Source organism: Pongo pygmaeus, chromosome 11 (assembly GCF_028885625.2).
Source record: "Pongo pygmaeus isolate AG05252 chromosome 11, NHGRI_mPonPyg2-v2.0_pri, whole genome shotgun sequence".
NCBI lineage: Eukaryota > Metazoa > Chordata > Mammalia > Primates > Hominidae > Pongo > Pongo pygmaeus.
The window spans coordinates 14241376-14266856 of NC_072384.2; the positions used below are offsets into that span (position 1 = coordinate 14241376).

Sequence of the window (25481 nt, forward strand, 5' to 3'; positions counted from 1 at the left end):
GTGTTATGTTCTTTCATTAGGAGTCTCAGTGCCTGCCTGGGAGTCGTTTTTGTGATGTCAGTAGGCAGTATTATTGCTTAGCTCCATTAATTTATTAGGGGTTCAAACTTGGTGCCTATTTCTCAAGAAATTAATATGGAAGTTTTTTGCATTACAGTTTCAAATTCATTAAACTGGTGTGTGTAAGTACTTAGTGTATTTTTTTTCTTTTATTTATTTATTTTTTTTTTTTTTTTGAGATGGAGTCTCGTTCTGTCGCCCAGGCTGGAGTGCAGTGGCGTGATCTCGGCTCACTCCGCCTCCGGGGTTCAAGCGATTCTCCTGCCTCAGCCTCCCAAGTAGCTGGGACTACAGGCGCCTGCCACCATGCCTGGCTAATTTTTTGTATTTTTAGTAGAGATGAGGTTTCACCATGTTAGCCAGGATGGTCTCGATCTCCTGACCTTGTGATCCACCCACCTCGGCTTCCCAAAGTACTAGGATTATAGGCATGAGCCACCACGCGCGGCCTAGTTAGTGTATTTTAACTAGCTACCTTATTAAATTTTCTCATAAGTCCTTACAGTTTTTCATAAGAGTTTCTAAAACATTGTAGCTGATTATGCTATATGTCAATTAGCATTTCTGATGGGCCCCTCCCTCCTTTCTCCTTGCCACCCTGCATTGCCTAGGACTTCAGAACACCCTGGTCAGCAGCAGCAGTGAGGGTGCCCCCTCGTTACAGGAATCCTTCCAGAGGTGTTTACACTCACCCAAGCATGGATGCACACTCATTTCTCTCTGGTGTTATAATTGATGGGCAGACCGCAATGCACACGGATCCATGCATCCCTTTGGTTGTCCTGGGAACTGCATTCAGCAGTGATACATGGGCTGTGCAATCAGGGCCCGCAGACACGGCCCTCATCTGTGCAGGACCCTGGCCGGCATTTGCTGACAATAACATGGCCAGTTGGTCTTTTCTAAATAAAGCACCGCATACAGAGGAAGTATGCTGAGGCTGGGCTAGCATCAGGTGTAGAAACTGCAGGCTGAGAAGGCAGCAGCCTGACCCGGCCTGTCAGTCACAGAAGTCCCAGAATGCTGCCAGCGTTGCTGTTAGAGCACTTGTCTGCCCGAGTTTATTTTCTCCAGGGGCACATCAGGGGCCTGCTCTGGGCCATGCAGATGCCCAGGCTCTGCCCTGGAGGAGTGGGGGAAAAGTTGGTATGAGCATTTTAAAGATGGGGAAGAGGGCTTTCCCCTCTATTCCTAGTGGTTTCCCCTCCTTTCTGAAGCAGAATTGCAGGACAGTTCCCGAGGGGCAGCAAGTCAGCCTCCACAAAGAGCTGGGGGTTGTGGGGTTTGGTGGTAGCGCTGAGAAGGGGTAGGGTGGCTTTCTCTTTGGCCTGTTTCCCCCACGCTGAGCTGCTGACCCTTTCCCATGGAGGGATCAGGAGGAGTCTTTGATTCAGAACACTGAAACCTGGCACACCTGAGGAGAGTTAGAGGAGACAGGAACAAAAGCTCTCGCAGAGGACTTAGAGCTCTCAGGCATCAGATGGCAGGGGGACACAGCCACATGCTTCCTCTTGCACTGAAGAGGGGTGCCTTTTTCCTGTTTGCTAAATGCCAGACTTGTGGATGGACCAACAGGACAGCTCGCCCAGCTTGAAGGTTTTTAACAGAATGAAGCAATGGGAAAATGTTTTCAAATTTCTGCCCCCCTTCCACTTTTGTTTTAACTTAGAGGAGGGAGTAAGGAGGCGGGTGTGGCAGTATCAGAAAGGGAAACTAGCAGTGTAATAATAATATTAATAGCACCAAGTGTATACTGCAAGCCAAGTGCTGTTCTATCTAAATGCTCTATATACAATGATTTCCTTAAATTCTCACAGTAAAGCAACAAGAAGAGACACAGTCCTACAGAGGAGGAAATTGAGACATAGAAATTAAATGACTTGCCCAAGGTCATACTGAGAAAGTCATGGTGTCAGAATTCTAACTCAAACATTTTGGTTCCAGTCTTCTGCCCTTTTTTAACTAAGCAAAAAAGGAAGCTGGAGAAGAACTGTACCCTGGAGATGCCAGCAGTCTCCAAGGAGCTCCCCGCAAGCATCCCAGAGGAAGGGGTGTCTGCCAGGGGTCTCCACTATAGTTTCTCTTTTCCCCTTTGCAGCCTCAGAGCAGGCTGAACTCTCAGCCTTGTGCATCTGTCCCTGTGCATCTTCCTGCACCTCGTCCTCTTGGCTCTGTTGAGCGGCCCATGCGGCCACACTGATGGTGGGCAGGTGACAGACTGGCACGTGGCACATGGGCTTTGGCACGCTTGGGGTCTCTGCAGCAGTGCCAGCTGCTCCCACTGTGCAAGACTGCTGCTGGCAGCGTGAACAGGAGGGCCACCAGCAGCAGTGAGTCTCATTGCAAGAACACAGCTGGCAGTCCTCCGGGAGAGAAAAGCCGGGGTGGGCCAGGGCGTCTGGAAGATGTGGGGTCTTCCCATCCCCCACACCTAGGCTGAGCTGAACAGAGGGTAAGCTAAGAGTTTGGATGTTTGGAGAGACATGAGGAACGGTCAGGTGTCAGGAGGACAGGTGGGTTAAACAATAAGGTGGGGCTTAGAGTGAGGGTGAACACGAGGGCAGAAAGACACTCAAGGCAGCTGGAAGTACAAATGGCAGACTACAGCCTCAGCCACTTAATGTTCACAGGCCACAAGGCAGCATCTGGCTAGTCACTCAGATCCTCTAATAGACAAACCACCAAACACACACACACACACCCTGGCTGGACAGACTTCCAGATGGACAGAATCCCAGGGAAACACCCAGCTGGACAAACAGACGGATTACTGACAGATGGGAAGACCCTCAGCCAGACATCCAAATAGGCCTGTGGCCAGAGAGACACCTGGGCCCCCCCAGCCAGGCAAAGGTCAGAATCCCTCAAGGACAGGCTCCTTCCCCAAAATGGACAGAGACATTATCCCAGAGGAGAGAACACCCCACCCACCTAGTCAACCAGACCTTCAGCTGGATGACATGCCCTCCACCAGTCAGACAGACCTCAGCCTATGAGGACAGGCCCTCAACAGGATCCCTGCTGCTGGACAGAGATCCTCTAGCCCATAACGACTGCCCTTAATAACCATGTGTGCTCAGGGGCTCAGCCTCCATAACTTTCCCAGAAAATGTCCTTATTTTCTGAAAGCTCACTGATGCTTCTGTATTCTACCTCCCTGGATCTCCATGGCCATCCACGAACCCTCAATGATTATACTGAGAGTCACTATCGTACACTGAGCAGAGCTCTCAATGACTTCCCAGACTCTTCTGACCCTTCAATTACTAGCACTCCAAATCCCAATGGCCCCACAATTACTTTCACTTCTTGTCCTAAGTATCCACTGGCCTCCCAATGACTGTCATTAATATCTACTGACACCCCCCCATGAACATCCAAAGGACCCCAACTGACTTCCAATGAATTCCCTATCACCACCATCCTAAACGATTACTATTGACCTCCGACCTCCCTGAGAATGCTCAAAGATGAAACTGATAAATGATGAACATGAATTTCACAGTGACTCCTTTGGACCCCACAATAAATCAAACAGCCCTAGCTGCTGATCCCCACAGAGCCATTTTGATCTCTCCATCACTTCAGCCAAGGTCAGCAAACGACAGCCTGTGGCCACACACACACACTAGAATAATTCATGACACATGAAAATTACATGAAATTCTAATTTCTTTGTCCATAAATGGTTTCATTGGGACACAGCCACACTATATTGTCTGCTTTCATGCTGCCACAGCTGAGTTAAGCAGCTGGGGCAGAGATAGCAAAGCCAAAACCACTTCCTACCAGGACCTTTAAGAAAGTGTGCCCTTAAATACTCTGATGGCCCCTAGTGAATTAAATTGACCACCTGACATCATGCCCCTGTTGACCCTTCAGACTCAGGCACACATCCAGGCCCCAATGCTACCTTTCAACCCCTCAACGACCTCAAACTGGTGTCCACTGACGCCCCTTCCAGTGACACCCCTCTTAATTCTTCCGACCTCGGTGAGAAGGGGGCTAACCTAGGCCTGTCCTTGAAGAGACCCAAGTGCCAGTCCATTCTCTCCAGCCTCCCCTCGGTGATCCCGGAAGCTGGAACAGCGGCTCTCCTCTGACCTCTGCACACTTTCTGAAGATGGGAGTGTCAGGGCAGGCAAAAAAGAGAAGCTCTTCGTTCCCCAGAACCCACTTCCAGTGCCTCAGTTCTGTTTCCCAGCAGGCTTGTGCAGGTCGAGATGCTCACACAGGACTGACCCTGGTGCCCCAGCGCATCTGGGAAAAGGAGGAACCACAAGTTCCTCGGAAAATACACAGATAGACAAGATCCCACTGCCACTTGGCCTTTCCCACGGCGTGGCTGCCCCTGCCCCGGCCTCCCTTGGGCCCGGCTGGAGCGCACAGCACGGGACGCCCCCGACCCCGGGTCCTCCGGCACGAGGGGCAGCCTGATCTCGGCGACCGTCTTCACCCAAGGCTGCTGCCCGCCCCAGCTCGGACTGCGCGCGGCCTGGCTCCCAGGAGACCGGCGGGGGGGGGGCCGGCGAGACGGCTCGGCCGTCTACCCAGAGCCGGCACCCGGAGGTCGGCCCCGGGGCGCGGATCCCGAGGTGGGGGCGGGTCCCAAGCGGCAGGGAGCGAACCTGGGACCATGCCACCCCCCACCAGTGGGCGCGGCGGCCGAAAAAAAGGGGAAGCGCCAGCGCTGTACTCTGCTCAGGGCAGCCCGCGAGGACCAAGGGCTCCCGCCACAGCGGCCCGAGCGCCCGGGGTGGGGCTACGCGGGCTCAGAACCCGGTGGCTGGGGCGCCCTGCCCGCCGCTGCGCGCTTCCATTGGCTGCCGAGGCCAGGGCGGAGACTCAGTCACCGGCCTCCGCCTCCCGCGGCGTCCACACTCGCGGCGCGCGCGGCGGCCGGGCTGGACCTTGCTGGCCCGCGGCGCCATGAGCCGCAGCCTGGACTCGGCGCAGAGCTTCCTGGAGCGGCTGGAAGCGCGGGGCGGCCGGGAGGGGGCAGTTCTCGCCGGCGAGTTCAGCGTGAGTGGCGCACGGGGTCCGTGAGCGGCGCGCTCCGGCCCTGGCCCCGCGGACGCCTGTCCTCCGCGCCCGGCGGGCTCTGCCTTTCTGTCTCGGTGTCCCCGGTGTCTCCCCGCCTCGGGGGGTGTCTCCGTGTTTCTCTCCCTAGCACTTCTCTGTCGCTTTTGCTGTCTCCGTCTTCACTCTCTGCCCACCGGCCCCGGAGCGCGACGTCCACGGCCAGGCCGGGACGGACTGTGCACACCCTCGTTCCCGGTGTCCTCGTCGCGCTCCCGGAACAACCTGGCTGCGGGCGGGACAGGCGGGGCGGGCGCCGCAGGGGAGGGCGGGCGGCTCTGCTGCGCTGGACAGCCCTGGCCCCGTCGCTTCTGGCGACCTGACTGTCCCCTGTGACCACAGGAAGGAAAGGGCTGCAGCAGGGCGAAGAGGAACACGGAGGCTGTGGCGTGGTGAGGGTGTGAACGCCGGTCTCGAATCCGCGTCCGGGCCCGAATCCGCGTCCCGGCCATCCGCGTGTGGTCCAGGCGGTCTATCTGGCCCCTCTGACCTCGGCTTCTCCCTTGGTGAAATGGGGACATGAATGACCAAACTGGCCTAAGGATTAAATGATGTGGGTGAAAAGCACTTAGCACATATTGGGCGCACACTTCGTAGGGGCGTTCGTCACTGCCTATAAAGATTCTAAACGTGGGCCAGGTGTGGTGCCTCACGCCTGTAATCCCAGCACTTTGGGAGGCCGAGGCGGGAGGATCGCTTGAGCTCAGGAGTTCGAGACCAGCCTGGGCAACACAGTGAAACCCCGTCTCTACTAAAAATACAAAAATCAACTGGGCATGGGCGCACGCCTGTAATCCCAGCTACTAGGGAGCAGAGATAGGGGACTCGCTTGAACCTGGGAGGCAGAGGTTGCAGTGAGCTGAGATGGTTCCACTGCACAGCTGAGATGGTGCCACTGCACTCCAGCCTGGGCGACAGAGTGAGACCCCATCTCAAACAAAACAAAACCAAACAAAAAATCTAAACGTTACAATACAGGTAGTGCAAGCCCAGCGTTAGGAAGGCTCACGCAGCATCCTAGACACTGTACATTACAGTTGATGACGTGTTTAAAGTGTAATAGCTTATGTACCAGACATAGAAACATACCATACAAACGCATAAACTGATATATGGTGACGCATATCAAGTTTAGAAATATATGACAAATATATAAAAGTATTATAAATGACCGTTTATACAGTAAACATCGCATAACTGCATAAAACAATACAACAAATGAATACAACAAAGATTATAATTTATAAAATGACCAAAGTTATTTGATAAATTCATAAGTAGATATAAACTATGTAACAGATGGCCAGGCGCGGTGGCTCACGCCTGTAATCCCAGCACTTTGGGAGGCCGAGGCGGGCGGATCACGAGGTCAGGAGATCCAGACTATCCTGGCTAACACGGTGAAACCCCGTCTCTACTAAACATACAAAAAGTTAGCTGGGCGTGGTGGCGGGCGCCTGTAGTCCCAGCTACTCGGGTGGCTGAGGCAGGAGAATGGCGTGAACCCGGGAGGCAGAGCTTGCAGTGAGCCAAGATCGCGCCACTGCACTCCAGCCTGGGTGACACAGCGAGACTCGGTCTCAAAAAAAAAAAAAAAAAAAAAGTAACAGATAATTATAAACCTAAGTAATTTACACACATGTAGAAACATTCTATATAAGAAACTAAGAAATGCATAATAAATGTAAAATATATAATTATACAATATAAGAATGTGTGTAACAAACGTAAACATAATACCCATGTGATATATGACATCATGCGACTGGGTGGGTTCTGAACCGTGTACAGCGCGGAGGGCCTCACATGCGGGAAGGCTGGGTGGTGAGGGCACCCCTGCTCCCCAAGCCTGCCTCCCGCATGTGCAGGAATCACTGCACTCTTCTAGGTGTTCCCACTACACAAGGGCATCATGAGGGCTTAAATGACCCAATGGACACAAGTAAAGCACTTAGAATAGTGGCTGGCACACAGTGGTGGCATGGGTGTTACTTATTATCATTGAGATTACGAATACCTGACGATGGTGGTAATACACGATTCACTGATTATTATTATAATCTCCCAGTAACAGTGTCTATAGTATCTTGTACATAATATGTTATCCATTATAATGCCTATGCATTGTACATTGTCTTATATGTTTAGCTACATAACCCATAATATATTTCACTACAGTTATTGCTTACAAGACAATGTCACAGATTGAGTGTGCAGGGGGTGGGTGCCGAGAGGTCTGAGTTCAACCCTCACCGTGTGACTTCCTGGTTAGGACCTTCCACAAGTCGCTGAACGACGTGGTTCATAAACTTTCCCGCCTGCACAATGAGGACGTCAATAATAGTACCCACGTCGTAGGAACCTGTGATGATTACATGCCCTTAGCACAGAGAGTGGCACAGAGAAGGTGCCCTGGGTCGCTATTTCTGTATCATTATTATTAGGCAGGCCCCGTGCCGTCGGGGTCTGCACTCACCTCCCCAGGCCACTGGCTTTGTATCCTGCAAGCGTGCCTAGGTGGCCCGGGACTCTGACCTGGCTCCTCTCTTGTCTCCTCCCTCCCCGGCCCACTCATAATGCTCTACCAGGACATCCAGGCCCGCTCGGCCGCCTGGAAGGCTGACGGCGTGTGTTCCACCGAGGCCGGCAGTCGGCCAGAGAACGTGAGGAAGAACCGCTACAAAGACGTGCTGCCATGTAAGTCGGGGCTTCCCTAGGGAGTCGGTGCAGCCTCGCAGGCCCCGCCACTGTCCAGGTGTCAGTGTGCACTGGAGTCACCCACTGTGCTCTCCTCCCAGAGCCTCACCCTCTGCACTGCTCAGCAGCCCACAGGGGCACCTTGGTGGGATCTCTGCATGTGTGTGGTCCCCTGCTGGCTTTCAGCCAGGGGGCTGTCAGAGCCTCGGTCACCCTATCCTCCCCAAACTCCATGTTTCTCACCTTATCTGCTGACAGATGATCAGACGCGAGTAATCCTCTCCCTGCTCCGGGAAGAGGGACACAGCGACTACATTAATGGCAACTTCATCCGGGTGAGGGTTGGGGTCACGGAAGGAGGTGGACTGGGAGTGGCCAGGGGTGAGCAGCAGAATCTCAGTAGTGAATTCGGCCTTCACCAGGGCGTGGATGGAAGCCTGGCCTACATTGCCACGCAAGGACCCTTGCCTCACACCCTGCTAGACTTCTGGAGACTGGTCTGGGAGTTTGGGGTCAAGGTCAGCACTTGGGGGTGGGGCACAATGGTGGGGTCAACATCTAAGTACCCCCTCGGCGGTTTCCCTGGCCCCCTCACCCAAATCACCTTCCTCTCCCCTGACCCTCCTTGTCTAGGTGATCCTGATGGCCTGTCGAGAGATAGAGAATGGGCGGGTAGGTGTCCTCTGCCCCCAGGTTTCATGTCCCTGTGCAAGGAGGAGGGAGGAGGGATCTTGCTAGCTCCTCCTGGACCCCAGGACCCGAGGGTCCAGCTCTTGGAGTGACCTTACTGTGGCTCTGTGGGAAGCCCCATTGTTCCTCTAAGTTTTTGTTGATATGTTATTCTTCCCCAGTGTTGGCAACCCCTCTCCTGCTGGGCTTCCCAGCCATTTCACACCTTAGACCATAAGGCCCTATTCTGACTGCTTCCCCTGTAGGCTCTGATCTCTCTTTCCACCTCTCTTCCCTTTATTCACTCCACTCTAACAACTCTGGTCTCTGCTGTTCCCATGTTCCAGGGATGGCTCTGCCTCAGGGCCTGTGCCTTGGCTATTCCTTCAGCCTAGGACATCCTTCCCTGTGGCTTGCTCTATCACCTCCTTCAGGTCTTTGCTCAAATGTTAATTCCTCAATGAGACCTTCCTGGGTGAGTCTTCACACCATTTTAAACTCTCAGCACTTCCATTCTCCCTCCCTTGTCCTACTTTTCCTTTTTTCTTCACAGTTCTTATGAACTCCTAACACACTGGATAATCTACAAATGTATTATGTACATTGTTTATTCTTAATCTCCCTGATTTAGAAGGTAAGACCAACAAGGCCAGGGATTTTTGTTTTGCCTGTTAACATAAATTAGTTACTAAATAAATAAATGCATGTCAACATTGAAGGCTGAAGGCACATAGCTTCATGTGGTTTCTACATTCTTGCCTGCTCCATGGATGGGGTGGGGGTTCCCTGGGGTGACTAGCTGATGGTGGAGCCTGTATGATCTGTAGTCATGTCTCTTTCTCATTCCTGATTTTGGTAATTTGTGTTCTCTCTCTGTCTGTCTCATCTCCCTATCTCGCTATCTCTTTTTTCATGCTCCTGCCTGTTTTTTGTAAACAGTGTATTAGAACACAGCCATACTCATTTATTTACATATTGTGTATGCCTGCTTTTATGCTACAGTGGCAGAGTTGAGTAGTTGCAAGTTGAATAAATTATATGGCCTGTAAATTCTAAAGTATTTATCTGACCATTTACAAAAATGTCAGCCAATCTTTGGACTAGAGGTTTATCATTTTATTATTTTTTCAAAGAAACTGCTTTGGATGTATTCATTTGTATTCATTTTCTCTATTGATTTTTTCATTTTCCACTTGTTTTTTTTGAGACAGAGTCTTGCTCTGTTGCCCAGACTGGAGTGCAATGGTGCAATCTTAGCTCACAGCAACCTCTGCCTCCCAAGTTCAAGCAATTCTCCTGCCTGAGACTCCTGAGTAGCTAGGAATACAGGCACATGCCACCATGCCCAACTAATTCATTTTCTACTTTAATTTCAAGTGTACTTGAAAACAATGTGTATTCTGCTTTGGTTGGCTGGAGTGTCCTGTAAATACCAATTAGGTCAATTGACAGACTTTTTTAAAAGGCACTTTTATATCTTTACTGTATATTTTATATCTTTACTGATTTATTTTCTCTAAATGTATGGATTGCTTAGAGAAGAGTGTTGAAATTACCAACTGTTCAATTAAGTATTAATTAGGTCAAGTTTGTCAACAGCACTATTCAAGTCTTATTTCTGACAATTTTTTTTTGTCTGCTTGCCCTATTATTTGCTGAAAGAGGAATGTTGAAATCTGCTTTAACTATTCTTTCAGTTTTACTTTTCATGTTTTAAAACTTTATGATTGAGTACATATACATTTAGGATTATGTCTTCCTAATGATTGGATCCCTTTCTAATATGTAATGACTCTCTTTATTTCTGTTAATATTTTTTTCTGAAGTGTACTTTGATATTAATATAGCCATTTAAATTTCTTTCTTTCTTTTTCTTTTTTTTTTTTTTTTTTTTTTTTGAGATGCAGTTTCCCCCTTGTCGCCCAGGCTGGAGTGCAATGGCGCGATCTTGGCTCACTGCAACCTTTGCCTCCCAGGTTCAAGCGATTCTCCTGCTTCAGCCTCCCGAGTAGCTGGGATTGCAGGTGCCTGCCACCACACCCAGCTAATTTTTGTATTTTTAGTAGAGATGGGGTTTCACCATGTTGGCCAGGCTGGTCTCAAACTCCTGACCTCAGGTGATCCACCTGCCTCAGCCTCCCAAAGTCCTGAGATTACAGATATGAGCCACCGCCCTCGGCCTTAAATTTCTTTAGAGTTTGCATATGTCTTTTCCCATTCTTTTACTTTATGTCTATGTTCATCTTTATTTTTTAGTGTGTTTCTTGTAGGTAGTGTATTGTAGGGACTTTTTTTTTTTTTCTTTTTTTAAGACAGAGGGGAATGGAGTGGTGCAATCATAGTTCACTGTAACCTCAAACTCCTGGGCTCAAGTGATCATCCTAGCTCAGCCTCCCTAAGGAGTTGGGACTACAGGCATACACGACCATGCCTGATTAATTGTTTTTTATTTCTTGTAGAGATTAAGTCTCACTGTATAATCCAGGCTGGTCTCGAACTCCTGGCCTCAAGCTGTCCTTCCACCTCAGCCTCCCAAAGTGCTAAGATTACAGGCATGAGCCACTGCATCTAGCCAGGACTTACTTTTAAATGTAATCTGACAGTCTCTGCCTTTATTGGAATATTCAGCCTTTAATGTAATTATCAATAATGTTGGGTTTAAACCTACCATCTTGCTATTTGTTTTCTATTTGCTCTGTTTGTTCTTTTCTTCTTTTTTTCTCTTTCAGAGTGAGAATTTTTTATTAATCTATTGCATAGTAATTATTCCCTTATTAGCTATACATCTTTATGTTAAATATTTAGTTGTGGCTTTAGGGTTTACTATATATCTTTAACTTATAGTCTATAGTCAAATAATATTCTACATTTCATGTAAAATGTCAGAACTTTACTGTAGTATATTTCAGTTACCCCTTTCCATGCTTTGTGCTATTGTTACTATATATTTTAGTTCTATATATAAAATATACTCCACAGTACACTGCTATTATAGTTGTTCTAGAATATCTTTTTAAACAGCTTTATCGATATACAATTCAGTCATTTAAAGTGTACAATTCCATCATTTTTCTATATTCCTGAGTTATGCAACTATTACCACAGTAAGATTTTTGTTTTTGTTTTTGTTTTGAGACGGAGTCTCACTCTGTCGTCCAGGCTTGAGTGCAGTGGCAAGATCTCAGCTCGCTGCAAGCTCCGCCTCCCAGGTTCATGCCATTCTTCTGCCTCAGCCTCCCGAGTAGCTAGGACTACAGGCGCCTGCCACCACGCCTGGCTGATTTTTTGTATTTTTAGTAGAGACGGGGTTTCACCGTGTTAGCCAGGATAGTCTCGATCTCCTGACCTCGTGATCCGCCTGCCTCAGCCTCCTAAAGTGCTGGGATTACAGGCGTGACCCACCGTGCCCGGCCTACCACAATAAGTTTTTGAACATTTTCATCATTCCATAAAAAAATCCAGGCCAGGCATGGTGGCTCATGCCTGTAATCCCAGCACTTTAGGAGGCTGAGGCCGGTGGATCACGAGGTCAGGAGATCGAGACCATCCTGGCCAACATAGTGAAACCCCGTCTCTACTAAAAATACAAACATTAGCTGGGCATGGTGGCACATGCCTGTAATCCCAGCAACTCGGGAGGCTGAAGCAGGAGAATAGCTTGAACCAGGGAGTTGGAGGTTGCAGTGAGCCGAGATGCACCACTACACTGCAGCCTGGTGACAGAGCAAGATGCTGTCTCTCAAAAAAAAAAGAAAAAAAGAAAAAGAAAAGAAATCCTATATCCATTAGCAGTCACTCCCCATTTCCCAGCAACCTCTACAGCCCTAGACAATCCCTAATCTATTTTTATCTTTATAGATTTGCTTACTTTGGACATTTCATATAATTGAATCATATAATATGTAGCCTTTTTTTGCTTAGCATGTTTTTTTTGTTTTGTTTTGTTTTGTTTGCTGAATACTATTCCATTGAATGATCTACCACATTTTACTTATAGGTTGACAGAAATTGGGTTCTTTCTACTTTTTGGCTATTATGAACAGTGCTGCTATCAACACTGATATACAAGTCTCTGTGTAGATGTGTGTTTTCATGTCTCTTGGGTATTGCTGGGAATTGCTGGGCCGTATGGAAACTCTATTTTTAACATTTTGAGGAACTGCCAAACTGTTTTCCACAGCAGCAGCATCATTTTACATTTCCATGGCAATGTTTGAGGGTCCCCATTTCTTCTCCCTGAGGCTTGTTACTGTCTGTCTTTTTTTTTAATTATAGCCATCCTAGGGGATGTGAAGTGGTATGCCATTGTGTCTTTCTTTAAATGATGTGGTAAAATATACATAACATAAAATTTGCCCGTTTATAGGTGCTCAGTGAGGAATGTTAAAAATAATTTTGTCAGTTAAACCATTTCAAGTGTACAATTCAATTGAATTAAGTACATTCACAATGGATTAACCATTCCTACTATTTTCAGAACATGTTCATCATCCCAAACAGAAATTCTGTACTCATTAAACAATAACTCCCCATTCCCCCATTTCCAGGTAACCTCTATTCTCCTTTTTGTCCCTATGAATTTGCCTATTCTAGGTACCTCATGCAAGTGGAATCAGGAATACACTAATATACAATACTTGTCCTTTTTTCAAGGTTCATCCATGTTGCAGTGTGTATCAGAATTTCACTGTTTTCAAGGCCAAATAATATTTCATTGTATGTATATATCACATTTTGTTTATCCATTCACCTGTTGGACATCTGGGTTGTTTGTACCTTTTGACTATTGTAAATAATGCGGCTACAAACATTGGTATACAGGCTGGACACAGTGGCTCACGCCTGTAATCCCAGCACTTTGGGAGGCCGAAGTGGGCGGATCATGAGGTCAGGAGATCGAGACCAGCCTGGCTAACACGGTGAAACCCCATCTCTACTAAAAATACAAAAAATTAGCCGGGCGTGGTGGCAGTCGCCTGTAGTCCCAGCTACTCGGGAGGCTGAGGCAGGAGAATGGCGTGAACCCATGCGGCGGAGCTTGCAGTGAGCCGAGATCGCGCCACCGCACTCCAGCCTGGGCGACAGAGCGAAACTCCGTCTCAAAATAACAACAACGACAAAAAATTGGTATACAAGTATCTGTTTGAATCCTTGTTTTCAGTTCCCTGGGTATACACCTAGAGTGGAATTGCTGGATCATATGATAACTCTATGTTTAACATTTTGTTTTCCACAGTGGCTGTACCATTTTACGTTCCCATCAGCAGAGAGAGAGAAAGGGAGGGACATGTGTAGTTTAATGACAGGGATATGGTCTGCATTGTTAGACTATCTTGTCATTGTGTAAACGTCATAGAGTATACTTACACAAACATAGATAGTATATACATTTTTTATTTATGTATTTTTCATATGGAAAACCAAATATCCCAGCACCATTGCTGAGTACCAATCATTTCCCCAACTTAATATGCAGTGTCAATATCAAGTGCCATGTATCAGGTTTCTACATATGCTCCATTATAATCTATGGCACCACCATCATATATGTGGTCTGTTGTTAACCAAAACATCATTATGTGGCATATGACAATGACATATATGCCATCCTAATGAGTGGGAAGTGGTACCTCCTTGTGGTTTTGGTTTTCATGTGCTTATTCGTCCATTTGTATATCTTCTCTGGCCAAATGTCTATTCAGGTCATTTATTCATTTTAAAATTGGGTTATTTGGGGTTGTCTTTTTATTATTGAGTTGTAAGTGTTATTCTGTATATAAGTCCCTTATCAGTACGTGATTTAAAATGTCTTTCCCATTCTGTGGGTTGTCATTCCACTTTCTTGATGGTGTGTTTTGAAGCACAAACATCTTGTGAAATTTTAATTCCAATCTATTGTGTTGCTGTGCTTTCGGTGTATCTAAGAAGTCATCATCTAATCAGAGGTCATAAAGACTTCTGTTTTTTCTTCTAAGTGTTTTGTAGTTTTCTTGCTTACATTTAGGTCTCAGATTTACTTTGAATGAACTTTTGTATGTGATGTGAGATAGAGGTCCACATTCACTCTTTTGCATGTGACTATCCAGTTGTTCCAGCATCATTTGTTGAAAAGACTATGCTTTGCCCATTGAATGGTCTTGGCCCCTTTGTTGAAAATCAATTGGCCATAAATATAAGGGTTTATTTCTGAACTCTCAATTTTATTAAGTTGATTGATGTGTTTATCCTTGTGCCAGTGTAACATAGTTTTGATTATTATAGCTTTGTAGAAGTTCTGAAATCAGGAAGTATGAGTCTTCTAAATTTGTTCTTTTTTCCAAGATTGTTTTGGCTCTTTTGGGTAGGTCCCTTGCTGTGCAGAAGAGTTAAACATGGCAAGCATAACTGTTTATGCTTAGAAAGGCCTTCCTGTAAGGTTGACTCTTGGGTGCCCTCTAGAAACCTAGGTTTCTGATAACAGCGGCTCACTATGCCTGAACTGTTAATACAAACAATATGCTTTATGCAGAACACCTGTTCTCCTGCTGGTAGTCTGACATTTTGGTACAGGCTAGGCAGAGTGTGCCTACATTCTGTGCAGAAGGTGCCCCAATAAAAATCCTGGGCACTGAGTTTCTAATGAACTTTTTTATGAAAGACTGTTGGGTTTTGTCAAATTTTGTTCTTTGCATCTATTCAGATGATCATTTGTTTTGTATTCTACTAATATGGTGTATGACATTGACTTTCATATGTTGAACCAATCTTGCATTCCTGGAATTCATCCCACTTAGTCATGGTGTTTAATACTTTGCTAGTATTTCATTGAGAATTTTTGTGTCTATGTTTGTGAGATATTGGTTAGTAGTTTTCTTTTCTTGTGATGTCTTTGGTTTTGGTGCCAGGGTAATACTTGCCTCATACAATATGTTGGGAAATGGTTCCTCTCTGTTTTTTGCAAGAGTTTGTGAAAGGCTGGTATTAATTCCTCTTTGTTTGATAAAATTCACTAGATTATCTTTTAAAGATGTTTAAAATGAAATATCTTTTACATTTAGCCACTTACTTTTCTCCCTGTTATTTTGTGTAGATCTGTATTTCCATTTTTTTTTTAGGTACAGGCTAGATATGTTGCCAACACACCTAGCTAATTTTTTTTTTTTTTAAGATACAGGCTATGTTGCTCAGGCTGGTGTTGAAGTGGCCTCAAGCAATCCTCCTGCCTTAGCCTCTCAAATAGCTGGGATTACAGGCAGCAGCCACTGTCTGTAAGCATCTGAAGAGCTTACTCTAATATTTCTCATAATGCAGATTTGTTTGTGATGAATTCCCTCAGCTTTCATTTGTCTGAAAAGGTTTTCAGCATTTTTAGGATATCATACCATTGACTTGCCGTTTCTGACAAAATGTTGCTATAATTCTTAACTTTGTTCCTCAGTATGTGATGTGCCTTTTTGTGCGTAATGCTTTTAAGATTTTCTCTTCTGGGGCCGGGTGTAGTGGCTCCTGCCTGTAATCCCAGCACTTTGGGAGGCCAAGGCAGGTGTATCACTTGAGGTCAGGAGTTCGAGACCAGCCTGGCCAACCTGGTGAAACCCTGTCTCTACTAAAAATACAAAAAAAAGTTGGACGTGGTGGTGTGTGTCTGTAATCCCAGCTACTCGGGAGCCTGAGGCAGGAGAATTGCTTGAACCCGGGAGCTGGAGGTTGCAGTGAGCCAAGATTGAGCCACTGCACTCCAAGCCTGGGTGACAGAGCAAGGATCTCAAAAAAAAAAAAAAAATTTTCTCTTCTTCGTTCTTTTTCGGTAATTTGATCATGATCTGCCTTGGCGTGACTTTCTTTAGGTTTAGGTTTATTCTCCCTCTGGTTCTTTGACTTTCTTGGATTTGTGGGTTCCTAGTTTCATCGAATTTGGGAAAATTTCCACCTATTATTTCTTCACATAAAGTTTCTGTTATCCCCCTTTCTCCTTTCCTTCTGGACTCCATGTGCACATACACTAGACTGTTCGGTATATTTCTACAGAGAACTGATTCTCTTCATTTTTTTCATTTCATTTTGAATTATTTATATTGCTATGTTTTCGTGTCTATTGATCTTCTAGTGTCTACTCTGCTACTAGTGGATTTTTCATTTCATATATTTTATTTTTCTTCTTTATAAATTCCATTCAGGTTATTTTTTGTATCTTTCATTCCACTCTGCATCATGTTCATGTTTTCCTTTTCATCTTTGAGTATATCTGTAATAGCTATTTTAAGATTTTTGCTTCTTTCCTGAACTGTTATTTCTGGGCCCTTCCCTATTGACTGATTTTTCTCCTGGTTATGGGTCACACTTTCCTGCTTCTTTGTATGTCCAGCAAAATTTTACTGGATGCTTGATATTTTGAATTTTGCACAGGTAAATGTTGGATTGTTTTGAGTGTTTTGCCTTTTCAGGAACTTTTGGATGGTTGATCAAGTAGCCTTTGTTCTAGAATTAATTTAGCCGTACTTCTAATGTGTGGTCATTCTAGGTTCCCTACTAAATGCCCCTTATAGTTGATAATGCCTCTACACTCTAGCTAGAGGGAATGTGAATTCTTTCTCATCATGAGCTCAAGGAAATGTTCATCCTACAGATCCCTACTATTCTTTCATGGTAAGTTATTCTTGCCTGGCCTCATGGGGTTTCATGTTATATATATTCAGATTATTCAACCAAAGAATCAAGGAGGGGACTTCTATGCAAGTTATTGTTTTGTTTTTATTTGCATACCTCTGTTCCTTCCAGGACTCTGCCCTGCAAATTCTAGCTGCCTTTGCCTCCTTGAGCCATGGTCTCTGGCTCAACTCAGTGGGATCATTAGACTCATGTCTTACAGCCTGGTGACACTTCCATGCAATAAGCCAGAGTGGTCTGTTCAGTGACCACAGTACTGCAACGCCTGCCAACCAGTGTCTGAAAATAGTGGCTCATGTATTTTGTCGTTTCTAGTTGCTTACAGCGGGAGGGTATCCTGGACTGTATTTCCCCTGCATGGTCAGCAGCGCACCTCCATTGAGTCTGCATGTGTTTAATCTGATGGCTCTGTTGGCTGGCCTCTGTTATAGGTTATAAGTATAGCTGCCTGTGCTTCCACCACGAGCACTTGGGGTGTCTTGTGGCAAGACTGAGCTAGCTCTGAAGCTGACTCCCTCTTCTCACTCCCTGCCTTTTCTCCCTTACTTTTTGCAGAAAAGGTGTGAGCGGTACTGGGCCCAGGAGCAGGAGCCACTGCAGACCGGGCTTTTCTGCATCACTCTGGTGAGCTGTGGGAGGTTTCAGGGAAGATTCCCAGGGTGGAAAGGCTTTGGGTTGGGCCTAAAATGTTGAATGATTTAACCCACAGTCCACTCATACTGCAGGAAACCCTCTGGTGTTAGCCTGCAAATAGTTAGAGCTTAATATAGGGATAGCCTTTGCATTTTTATTTTGGCTACAATCACAGTTATCTCTGTCATGTAAATGTGCCTGGTTAGGTTGTTGAAATTCTTACTTCTCTTACCATTTCAAAAGAGCTTGGGGAACTCTCTCAAGTCATACATACAGTTAGTACTTAATACAATAAAGGTTTCATTTTAAAACAAAAGACCTCTCTTTTCACTGCAAAAAGGCTTGTGTTTTTATAATAGTTCCTCTTTTTCTCCTGTGTCAAATGTTTCCTTAATGAAAGCTTTGGGGAAAGTTTGGGCTATATGAATTTTTAAAATGTTTTCTGTATTTGATTTTTAAATCAGGAATGCTTTGCTTTCTATAAATGTCTTTTGGTACCTATGATCTTTGTTCTCCTCCCTCTTCTTACTTGCCCCACCCCCCCCTCATTCAGATAAAGGAGAAGTGGCTGAATGAGGACATCATGCTCAGGACCCTCAAGGTCACATTCCAGAAGGTACTGTGACAGGGGAGGAGGAGGTAAAGGGGCTCCTGAAAGGGGAGAGGTTTCCTCCCCTGTAAAAATGGGCATCATACTAGTACCCGCCTCCTCAGTTATTATCTGGTAGACATAAACGGAAGATGCCTAAAAGTGGGCCTGGTGTATAGTAGATGCCCAATTAATGCTTTTTTCTTTTCTTTTCTAAGTCTTTTGCTCATTTTTTTCTGTGTTTCAGGAGTCCCGTTCTGTGTACCAGCTACAGTATATGTCCTGGCCAGACCGTGGGGTCCCCAGCAGTCCTGACCACATGCTTGCCATGGTGGAGGAAGCCCGTCGCCTCCAGGGATCTGGCCCTGAACCCCTCTGTGTCCACTGCAGGTTTGGGAAATGGGCTTCAGGAGGGTCTGGTGAGGCAGAGGGGACAGAGCATGGAGGGGAGTACAGGGCAAGGGGCTAGTCTTGTAGTCTGAGTGCCTATTTTGAGAAACCTTACTCACCTCCATGGACTATAATTGTGAGCACTTGTTCAGCACAGACTCAACTGGGGAATAAGCACACAGCTGCTGCTCAACAAAATGTAAGTGATTAAAAAGGTTTTCCTTGTTCAGATATAATCTGAAGATTCTGGGAATCAAGAGGCTCTGCAGGGGATCCATTAGGACCCTCACCCCCATCCCCAAATGCCTCACCTAAAAGAGGTTGTGGTCAGGATCTGACCAGGCACACTCTGATTCTCTTGTCAGTGCGGGCTGTGGGCGAACAGGCGTCCTGTGCACCGTGGATTATGTGAGGCAGCTGCTCCTGACCCAGGTAGGATGCAGGCATCCTGTGTGTGCAGTGTGCTGCCCATGACCACGTGTCCTGCTCAAGTGCCTTGTCTGTCTGCCCCAGGTGATCCCACCTGACTTCAGTCTCTTTGATGTGGTCCTTGAGATGAGGAAGCAGCGGCCTGCGGCCGTGCAGACAGAGGTGAACCCTGGGTCTCCTAATCTTCAGGGACAGTGGCCCACTGCTGTCATTTGTCCCTGCCTTCCCTTCTTGATGGTCCGTCATCCCAACAGAAGCAGTACAGGTTCCTGTACCACACGGTGGCTCAGATGTTCTGCTCCATGCTCCAGAATGCCAGCCCCCACTACCAGAACATCAAAGAGGTACAGAGGCCCCTTTCCCACTCTCCTGTCCACCATCAGCACCCTCAGAGACCAGGACCCCGAGCACGGTCCAGCCCCCGGGACTACTGGGAGCAGGCACTGACTATGACATCCACCTGTGCCCTCCTCCAGGCATCCTTATCGGGCTCTCCCGTCTTGAGCTTTCTCCCAGAGCCCCGTGAGAGGCCTGGCCAGCTTCCTCCCTCAGGAGCCTCCCCTCCTGTTTTTCTTCAGAATTGTGCCCCACTCTACGACGATGCCCTCTTCCTCCGGACTCCCCAGGCACTTCTCGCCATACCCCGCCCACCAGGAGGGGTCCTCAGGTACCCGGCTCCATCCCCGCATTCTTCCCTGCCCAATTTCTCAGGCTAACCCCTTCTTCATCCTTGGAACACCAGTCTGTTCCTTGTTCACTTCGCCAAGTGTTCACTGGCCCTTTCTTCGAATTGAGCTCTGGGAACCCACCCCAAGATGATTCAATTATCCCAGTGTTCCCCTTGCTTCTGCCTCTAAGGCTTGCCGTACCTTCTGAGTTAGGCCTTTCCTGGATCCTCTAATCAAACCTTAATTCAGGTGGCTCACCCCTGTAATCCCAGCACTTCGGGAGGCTAAGGAGGGCGGATCACTTGAGGCCAGCTAGAGACCAGCCTGGTTAACATGGTGAAACCCTGTCTCTACTAAAAATACAAAAATTAGCCAGGCGTGCTGGCGGGAACCTGTAGTCCCAGCTACTCCGGAGGCTGAGGCAGGAGAGTCGCTTGAGCCCGGGAGGTGGAGGTTGCAGTAAGCCGAGATCGCACCACGGCAGTCCAGCCTGGGCGAGAGAGCGAGATCCTGTCTCAAAAAAACAAACCAAAAAAAAATTCAGCAAATAATTCTAGACGCCGCCTTCTTGTCAGGCCGCACGTTGGGTGCTGCGGACATGGGATTGAGCCGCCCTCGCAGCGGAGACTTAAGGCCCTTCTCCTTGCGGCCATCCCTTCCTGTTTTCTATGCCACTTCCGCATTATTTTATTCAGTAGACATTGACACAGAAATGACCACCCCTCAAACCAACACTCTGCCCCAATTACCTTCCAGGCTGACCCCGTTCCTCCTTCATCCCCCTAACTTGCAGGGCGCTAGGGACACAGAAGCGAGGCCCCGACCCCAGGGAGCCCTCCCTCCCATCTAGCGCACCGCCTCGGCGGGAAGGAAGCCCGTGGTTTGCGCGCTGAGCAGCCTCCCCACTCCCGCCCTGCCCAGCGCCGCCGTTTCACTTCCTCCCGGCCCTCCCTGCCTGCAGAAGTATCTCTGTGCCCGGGTCCCCGGGCCACGCCATGGCTGACACCTACGCGGTGGTGCAGAAGCGCGGGGCTCCAGTGGGCGCCGGGCGTGGGACGGAGACGGGGACGGGGGCGCGCAGCGCGGAGGAGGCGCCGCTCTACAGCCAGGTGACGCCGCGCGCCCAGCGGCCCGGGGCACACGCGGAGGACGTGCGGGGGACGCTGCCTGGCCGCAGTGAGTCGAGGCTTGCTCCTTCTCAGGGCATCATCCTGCTGTGATCCGCAGGGCGGAACAATCCTGCAGTGGTCCACCAGGCCCTGGCGGCCGCGGGGACCCCAGCCGCTAGCCTGGCCACGCCCCGACCCTGACGTCCAGGCGTCCCTGGCCACGCCCCGGAAGCGCCCCCTGGCGGTCGCAGCCGCGGTCCAGGGGCAGGGTTCCTGGCAATACTTGTCTCGGCCGCGCCCAAAGGCTGGAGGCCACGTCCGGGGTGTGCGCCTTCTCCCGCCCGGCGCCCTCGGCTCTCCCCTTCGGGCCTCGGGGGAGGCGTCCCCGCCAGGGGTGGGGTCTTGGGACTCCCTGGGGCTTCCGGAGCTGACCCGTGGGTGGTCTCCTGCCCTCAGTTCCTGCTGACCAAAGTCCTGCCGGATCTAGCGCCTACGAGGACGTGGTGGGTGGAGCTCAGACCGGTGGGCTAGGTAAGTCAGGTAGAGCCTGGGTTGCTGGGACTTTGCTGCTTTGAGTGAACCCCAGGAGTCTGGGGTTGATGGGGCATGGAGCTTAGCCCTGTGGATGTGGATGTGGCTGCAGTGAACCAGGAGGACCTGGAGGCGGGGGGATGGGCTTCCTCATGTCTGCCAACCTCCACACACCTCAGCTTCTCCATGAGACCCACGGCGCCCTTCTTCTCCCAGGTTTCAACCTGCGCATTGGGAGGCCGAAGGGGCCCCGGGACCCGCCTGCTGAGTGGACCCGGGTGTAAGTCTACGCCAGCTCCTGCCTGTTGCCTCTTGTGAGCTCGGACTGCTGATGCCCCAGCGCTGCTGAGCGCCGTGTGCAGAATGGAAACAGTGGGCCTGGATCAAAGTAAAAGTGTCTCAGGGTGGGAAATGTGGGGGCTTTGCCCCAGTGACTGTAGCATTCAAGGCTTGAGGCTGGAGGAGGTAGCTAGCGTATAATGGCTGGTGAGGCTGCACAGAGCATATTCAAGAAAGAAGATCAGGAAGGGGCATGACCCCGAGTTATGAAGGGGAGAAGGGACAGATGAGCTTCCAGAGACTGCTCTCTTCACCACATAGCACTAGTCCATCCTCAGCACCTGAGCCTCCCTCATTTGGACACTCAGGGGACCACACAGAGAAGTGGATGGACACTTCGCCATCCAGGCGGAACTAAGCCAGGCATAACCACAGCCAAGCAGATTAACCCCAGGCAGACCGATAAAAAGACCTCCAGATAGGCAGACAGATGGACCACCAACCTTTACAGACAGCCAAACCTTCAGAGATACAGTCCACAGGTGGACGAAGGGACCCCCAGCCAGAGAGAGAGAGACCAGCCAACAGCTTGATAGACCAGTGCAGCCAGAGACACCACCAAACAGAGCCCCCAAAAGACAGACACCTCTGCTAGCTGGACAGCCAGGTGGACCCCCTAAGTTAGACAGATTACTAGACAGATATAAACAGATCCCCTGCTGAACAGACACACAGAGTTCTCAGACCCCACCCCCACCCTCAGGTGGGCTGGCTGGCTGACAGACCTTCTGGCCAGACAGACAGACATCAGCCACATGGAATCCTGACATCCCAGCCAGCCGGCCAGAGTCTCATCTTGATGTCTTGATGGATGGACCCCGGCTAGTCAGACATGATCCTCCAGACTGACAGACAAGTCCCCCAAATGAGTACACATCTCCGGCTATTCAGACAGATGGACCCCCAGCAAATCAGGCCCTATCTAGACAGACCTCAGCCAGACCCCAGCCAGACAGACTCCCAACCAGACTGACCCCTTGCTGTTCACACATCCTGCCGAGTAGCTGGGACTACAGGTCTAATTTTTTTTTTTTAAGAGATGAGTTTTTGCCATGTTGCCCAGACTGGTCTTGAACTCCCAAGCTCAAGCAATCCTCCTGCCTCAGCCTCCCAAAGTGCTGAGATTACAGGTGTGAGCCACCAGGCTCAGCCCCCTAAGATTTGAAACACTTTAAATGGCCCATGGTAGGGTTCCTGCTAGGATAAAACATTAAGCAGCTGTTAAAAGAAAAAAAAGGAGGACGCGTCTCTGTGCACTGGTGTGGACAAATCTCCAAGTCACTGCAAAATGGAAAAAGTATAAGATGCTCTTTCCCTGAACCTCAAGGGTCCTGCTCCTCTCACTTTCAGGTCTCTGGACCTCTGACTGACACTGTGCCTGCCCAGGTCCCTGTATGCACTGCCGCAGTGCCCTGGGCCCCATGTCCACCCCTGTCCTGCCCTTCTCTGGGTGAGGGCCAGCCTTCCTCTGCCTCTGCCTGGCTGCATCCGTGGTTGATCTCAAGTGCCTTGGCATGAACTCCACTCTCCTGCAGCCTTCAATCAGGGAATGATGGGGATGTGTATGTACCCCACCCCACCGCTTGGCAGGGTGATGCTGAGGTGTGAATTTTTAACAGTTCCCAGACTTTCCCAGGAGGCTTGGGTTTGGGTGCCCACAGTGGGAGCCGGTGTGCTATCATACCTTCGCCGGCCACCTTTCCTTCCTGTTCTCTGTGCCCCTACTCCCACTCTAGAGCTGCCCCGTTTCTCTGTTTTCGTGAAAGAGCTGACCCTGTGCCACGTCACACTCTCCCAATGCCCCGCCACACCTGTGAGCCTGCTGCTGGTGAGGTCAGTGCTGACCTCTGTGTTGCTGGATAATGAGTCATTTATCTCTGGAGGAGAGGAAAGGCAGGTCCTCCACAGCCCTGATAAAATCTCCAAGTCTCCCAGTTTCGGGTCCCTCTCCTGGGATGCAGACCCACTGCCTGCTCAGGTGGCACGATCCACATCCCCTCTTCTTGGGAATAGTGGCATGGGAAAGTGACTAAAGATACTGTTCTGGCTGCTGTGTTCACCGTGAGTAATAAACTGTCCATTTCTCCGATTCAGAGGTCTGTTTTTTTTTCCTTTTTTTCTTCCCCAAAGATGGAGTCTTGCTCTGTCGCCCAGGCTGGAGTACAATGTCGCAATCTTGGCTCACTGCAACCTCTGTCTCTGCCTCCCAGGTTCAAGCAATTCTTCTGCCTCAGCCTCTCAAGTAGCTGGGATTAAACGCATGTACCACTATGCCCAGCTAATATTTGTATTTTTAGTAGAGATGGGGTTTCACCACGTTGGCAAGGCTGGTCTCGAACTCCTTACCTCGTGATCTACCTGCCCCGGCCTCACGAAGTGCTGGGATTACTGGCGTGAGTCACTGCGCCCGGCCTTGGTCTGGTGTTCTATACACATGTGAATGTGATGTGGAGCTGTGCAGGCCACCTTGTCAGCGTGCGAGGAGGGTCCAGTCTCTGCACCTTCTTGGTTTCTGACTTCACACCCAGTAGCCTCACTCCTGGCCCAGCATGGCAAGCACAGTTTCCACTCAGGCATTTGCCCTGGTTATTCTCTCTGCCTTGGATACTTTTCTCCTAGATTCTGCCTCTAATATATTTGAACATTTACCTCTTAATATTGTTTCCTATCTGTCTCTCCTGATCAGAATGTAAGCTGCGTGAGAGCAGGAGTTTTTGTTTGGTTTACAGCTACTGTCCCAGCTCCTAGAACAGCACTGACACTTAGGAAGTGTGCAGGCTGATTTATCTCACACCATTTACTCCGGGTTTCCTCACTTCTAGTAAAGTATGATATCTCGTCTCAAATATTCTCTTCCCCTTTCCAGACCCATGTCTTTGCTCATGTAGATCACTACTTCAGGCTGACATAAAAACCGTTCTCTTGTTAAGAAAGCCCAGCAATGGGAGAGCCAATCCTCCACCCGTCTCTTGCTCTCCTACAGGTCTTTCCTGGAGGTAGTGGGTTGAATGGTGGCCCCCAAAAAGATAGGTCCAAGTCCTAACGTCTAGAACCTGTGAATGCGACCTTATTTGGAAAAAGGGTCTTTGCAAATGTAATTAAAATACCTGGAGATGAAATCATCCTGGATTTAGGATGGGCCCTAAACCCAATGACTGATGTCTTTATAAGAGAAAGGAGAGGGAGACGCAGAGACGGAGAGAAGAAGGTCATTGGAGATGGAGGCAGAGATGGGGATGAAGCGTCTGCAAACCAAGGAATGCCAAAGATTGCCAGCAAACCGCCGGGGGCCAGGAGAGAGGCCTGGCTGATTCTCCCTCACAGACAGCGGAGGGAACCACCCTGCTGACCCCTCAGTTTCAGGCTTTGGGACCTCAGAACTGTAAGAGAATAAACATCTGTTTTGAGCCACACGGTTTATAGTCATTTGTTATGGCAGCCACAGGAAACTCACACACTGGGTATCCAGCAATGCAAGGCCTGGCCGCTCCTGAACTGGGCATCTCAGAGCTGTGTTTGCAATAGGGCACTGCAGCAGGTGATGTTTCCCTCTGGATATGCCCTGAGCTCAGGGCTCCTCTTCCGCAGTGCAGCCCACTGGGTGCACAGCATCTGTCTGGGCTCTCACAAACCCCCATGGGA

General features: G+C 48.8%; 1 protein-coding gene and 1 long non-coding RNA gene across 17 annotated transcripts; one reads left to right on the forward strand and one right to left on the reverse strand.

Annotated features, from left to right (window-relative positions):
• The first annotated feature begins 213 nt into the window (after window positions 1-213).
• On the forward strand, window positions 214-25252 carry PTPN18 (protein tyrosine phosphatase non-receptor type 18). 16 transcript variants are annotated; one of them, XM_063647294.1, is made up of 15 exons: window positions 214-5082; window positions 7728-7836; window positions 8095-8354; window positions 8470-8508; window positions 17707-17775; window positions 18338-18400; window positions 18621-18763; window positions 19129-19195; window positions 19277-19354; window positions 19447-19536; window positions 19669-19859; window positions 20822-21036; window positions 21426-21500; window positions 21717-21780; window positions 23190-25252. In XM_063647294.1, exons 1-15 carry the CDS (start codon window positions 4990-4992, stop codon window positions 23203-23205), a joined length of 1572 nt encoding a protein of 523 aa, XP_063503364.1. In that variant the 5' UTR covers window positions 214-4989; the 3' UTR covers window positions 23206-25252. The 16 variants fall into 16 exon arrangements, with proteins under 16 accessions (XP_063503364.1, XP_063503358.1, XP_063503362.1 ...); XM_063647288.1 differs by having other exon boundaries at window positions 23970-25252; XM_063647292.1 differs by having other exon boundaries at window positions 19771-19859; window positions 23970-25252.
• Window positions 16630-21169, reverse strand: LOC134737671 (uncharacterized). The gene is made up of 2 exons (XR_010122780.1): window positions 20871-21169; window positions 16630-20370 (listed from the first exon to the last, which is right to left on the reverse strand). It is a non-coding gene; the product is annotated as an uncharacterized LOC134737671 (long non-coding RNA).
• Window positions 25253-25481: the final 229 nt, after the last annotated feature.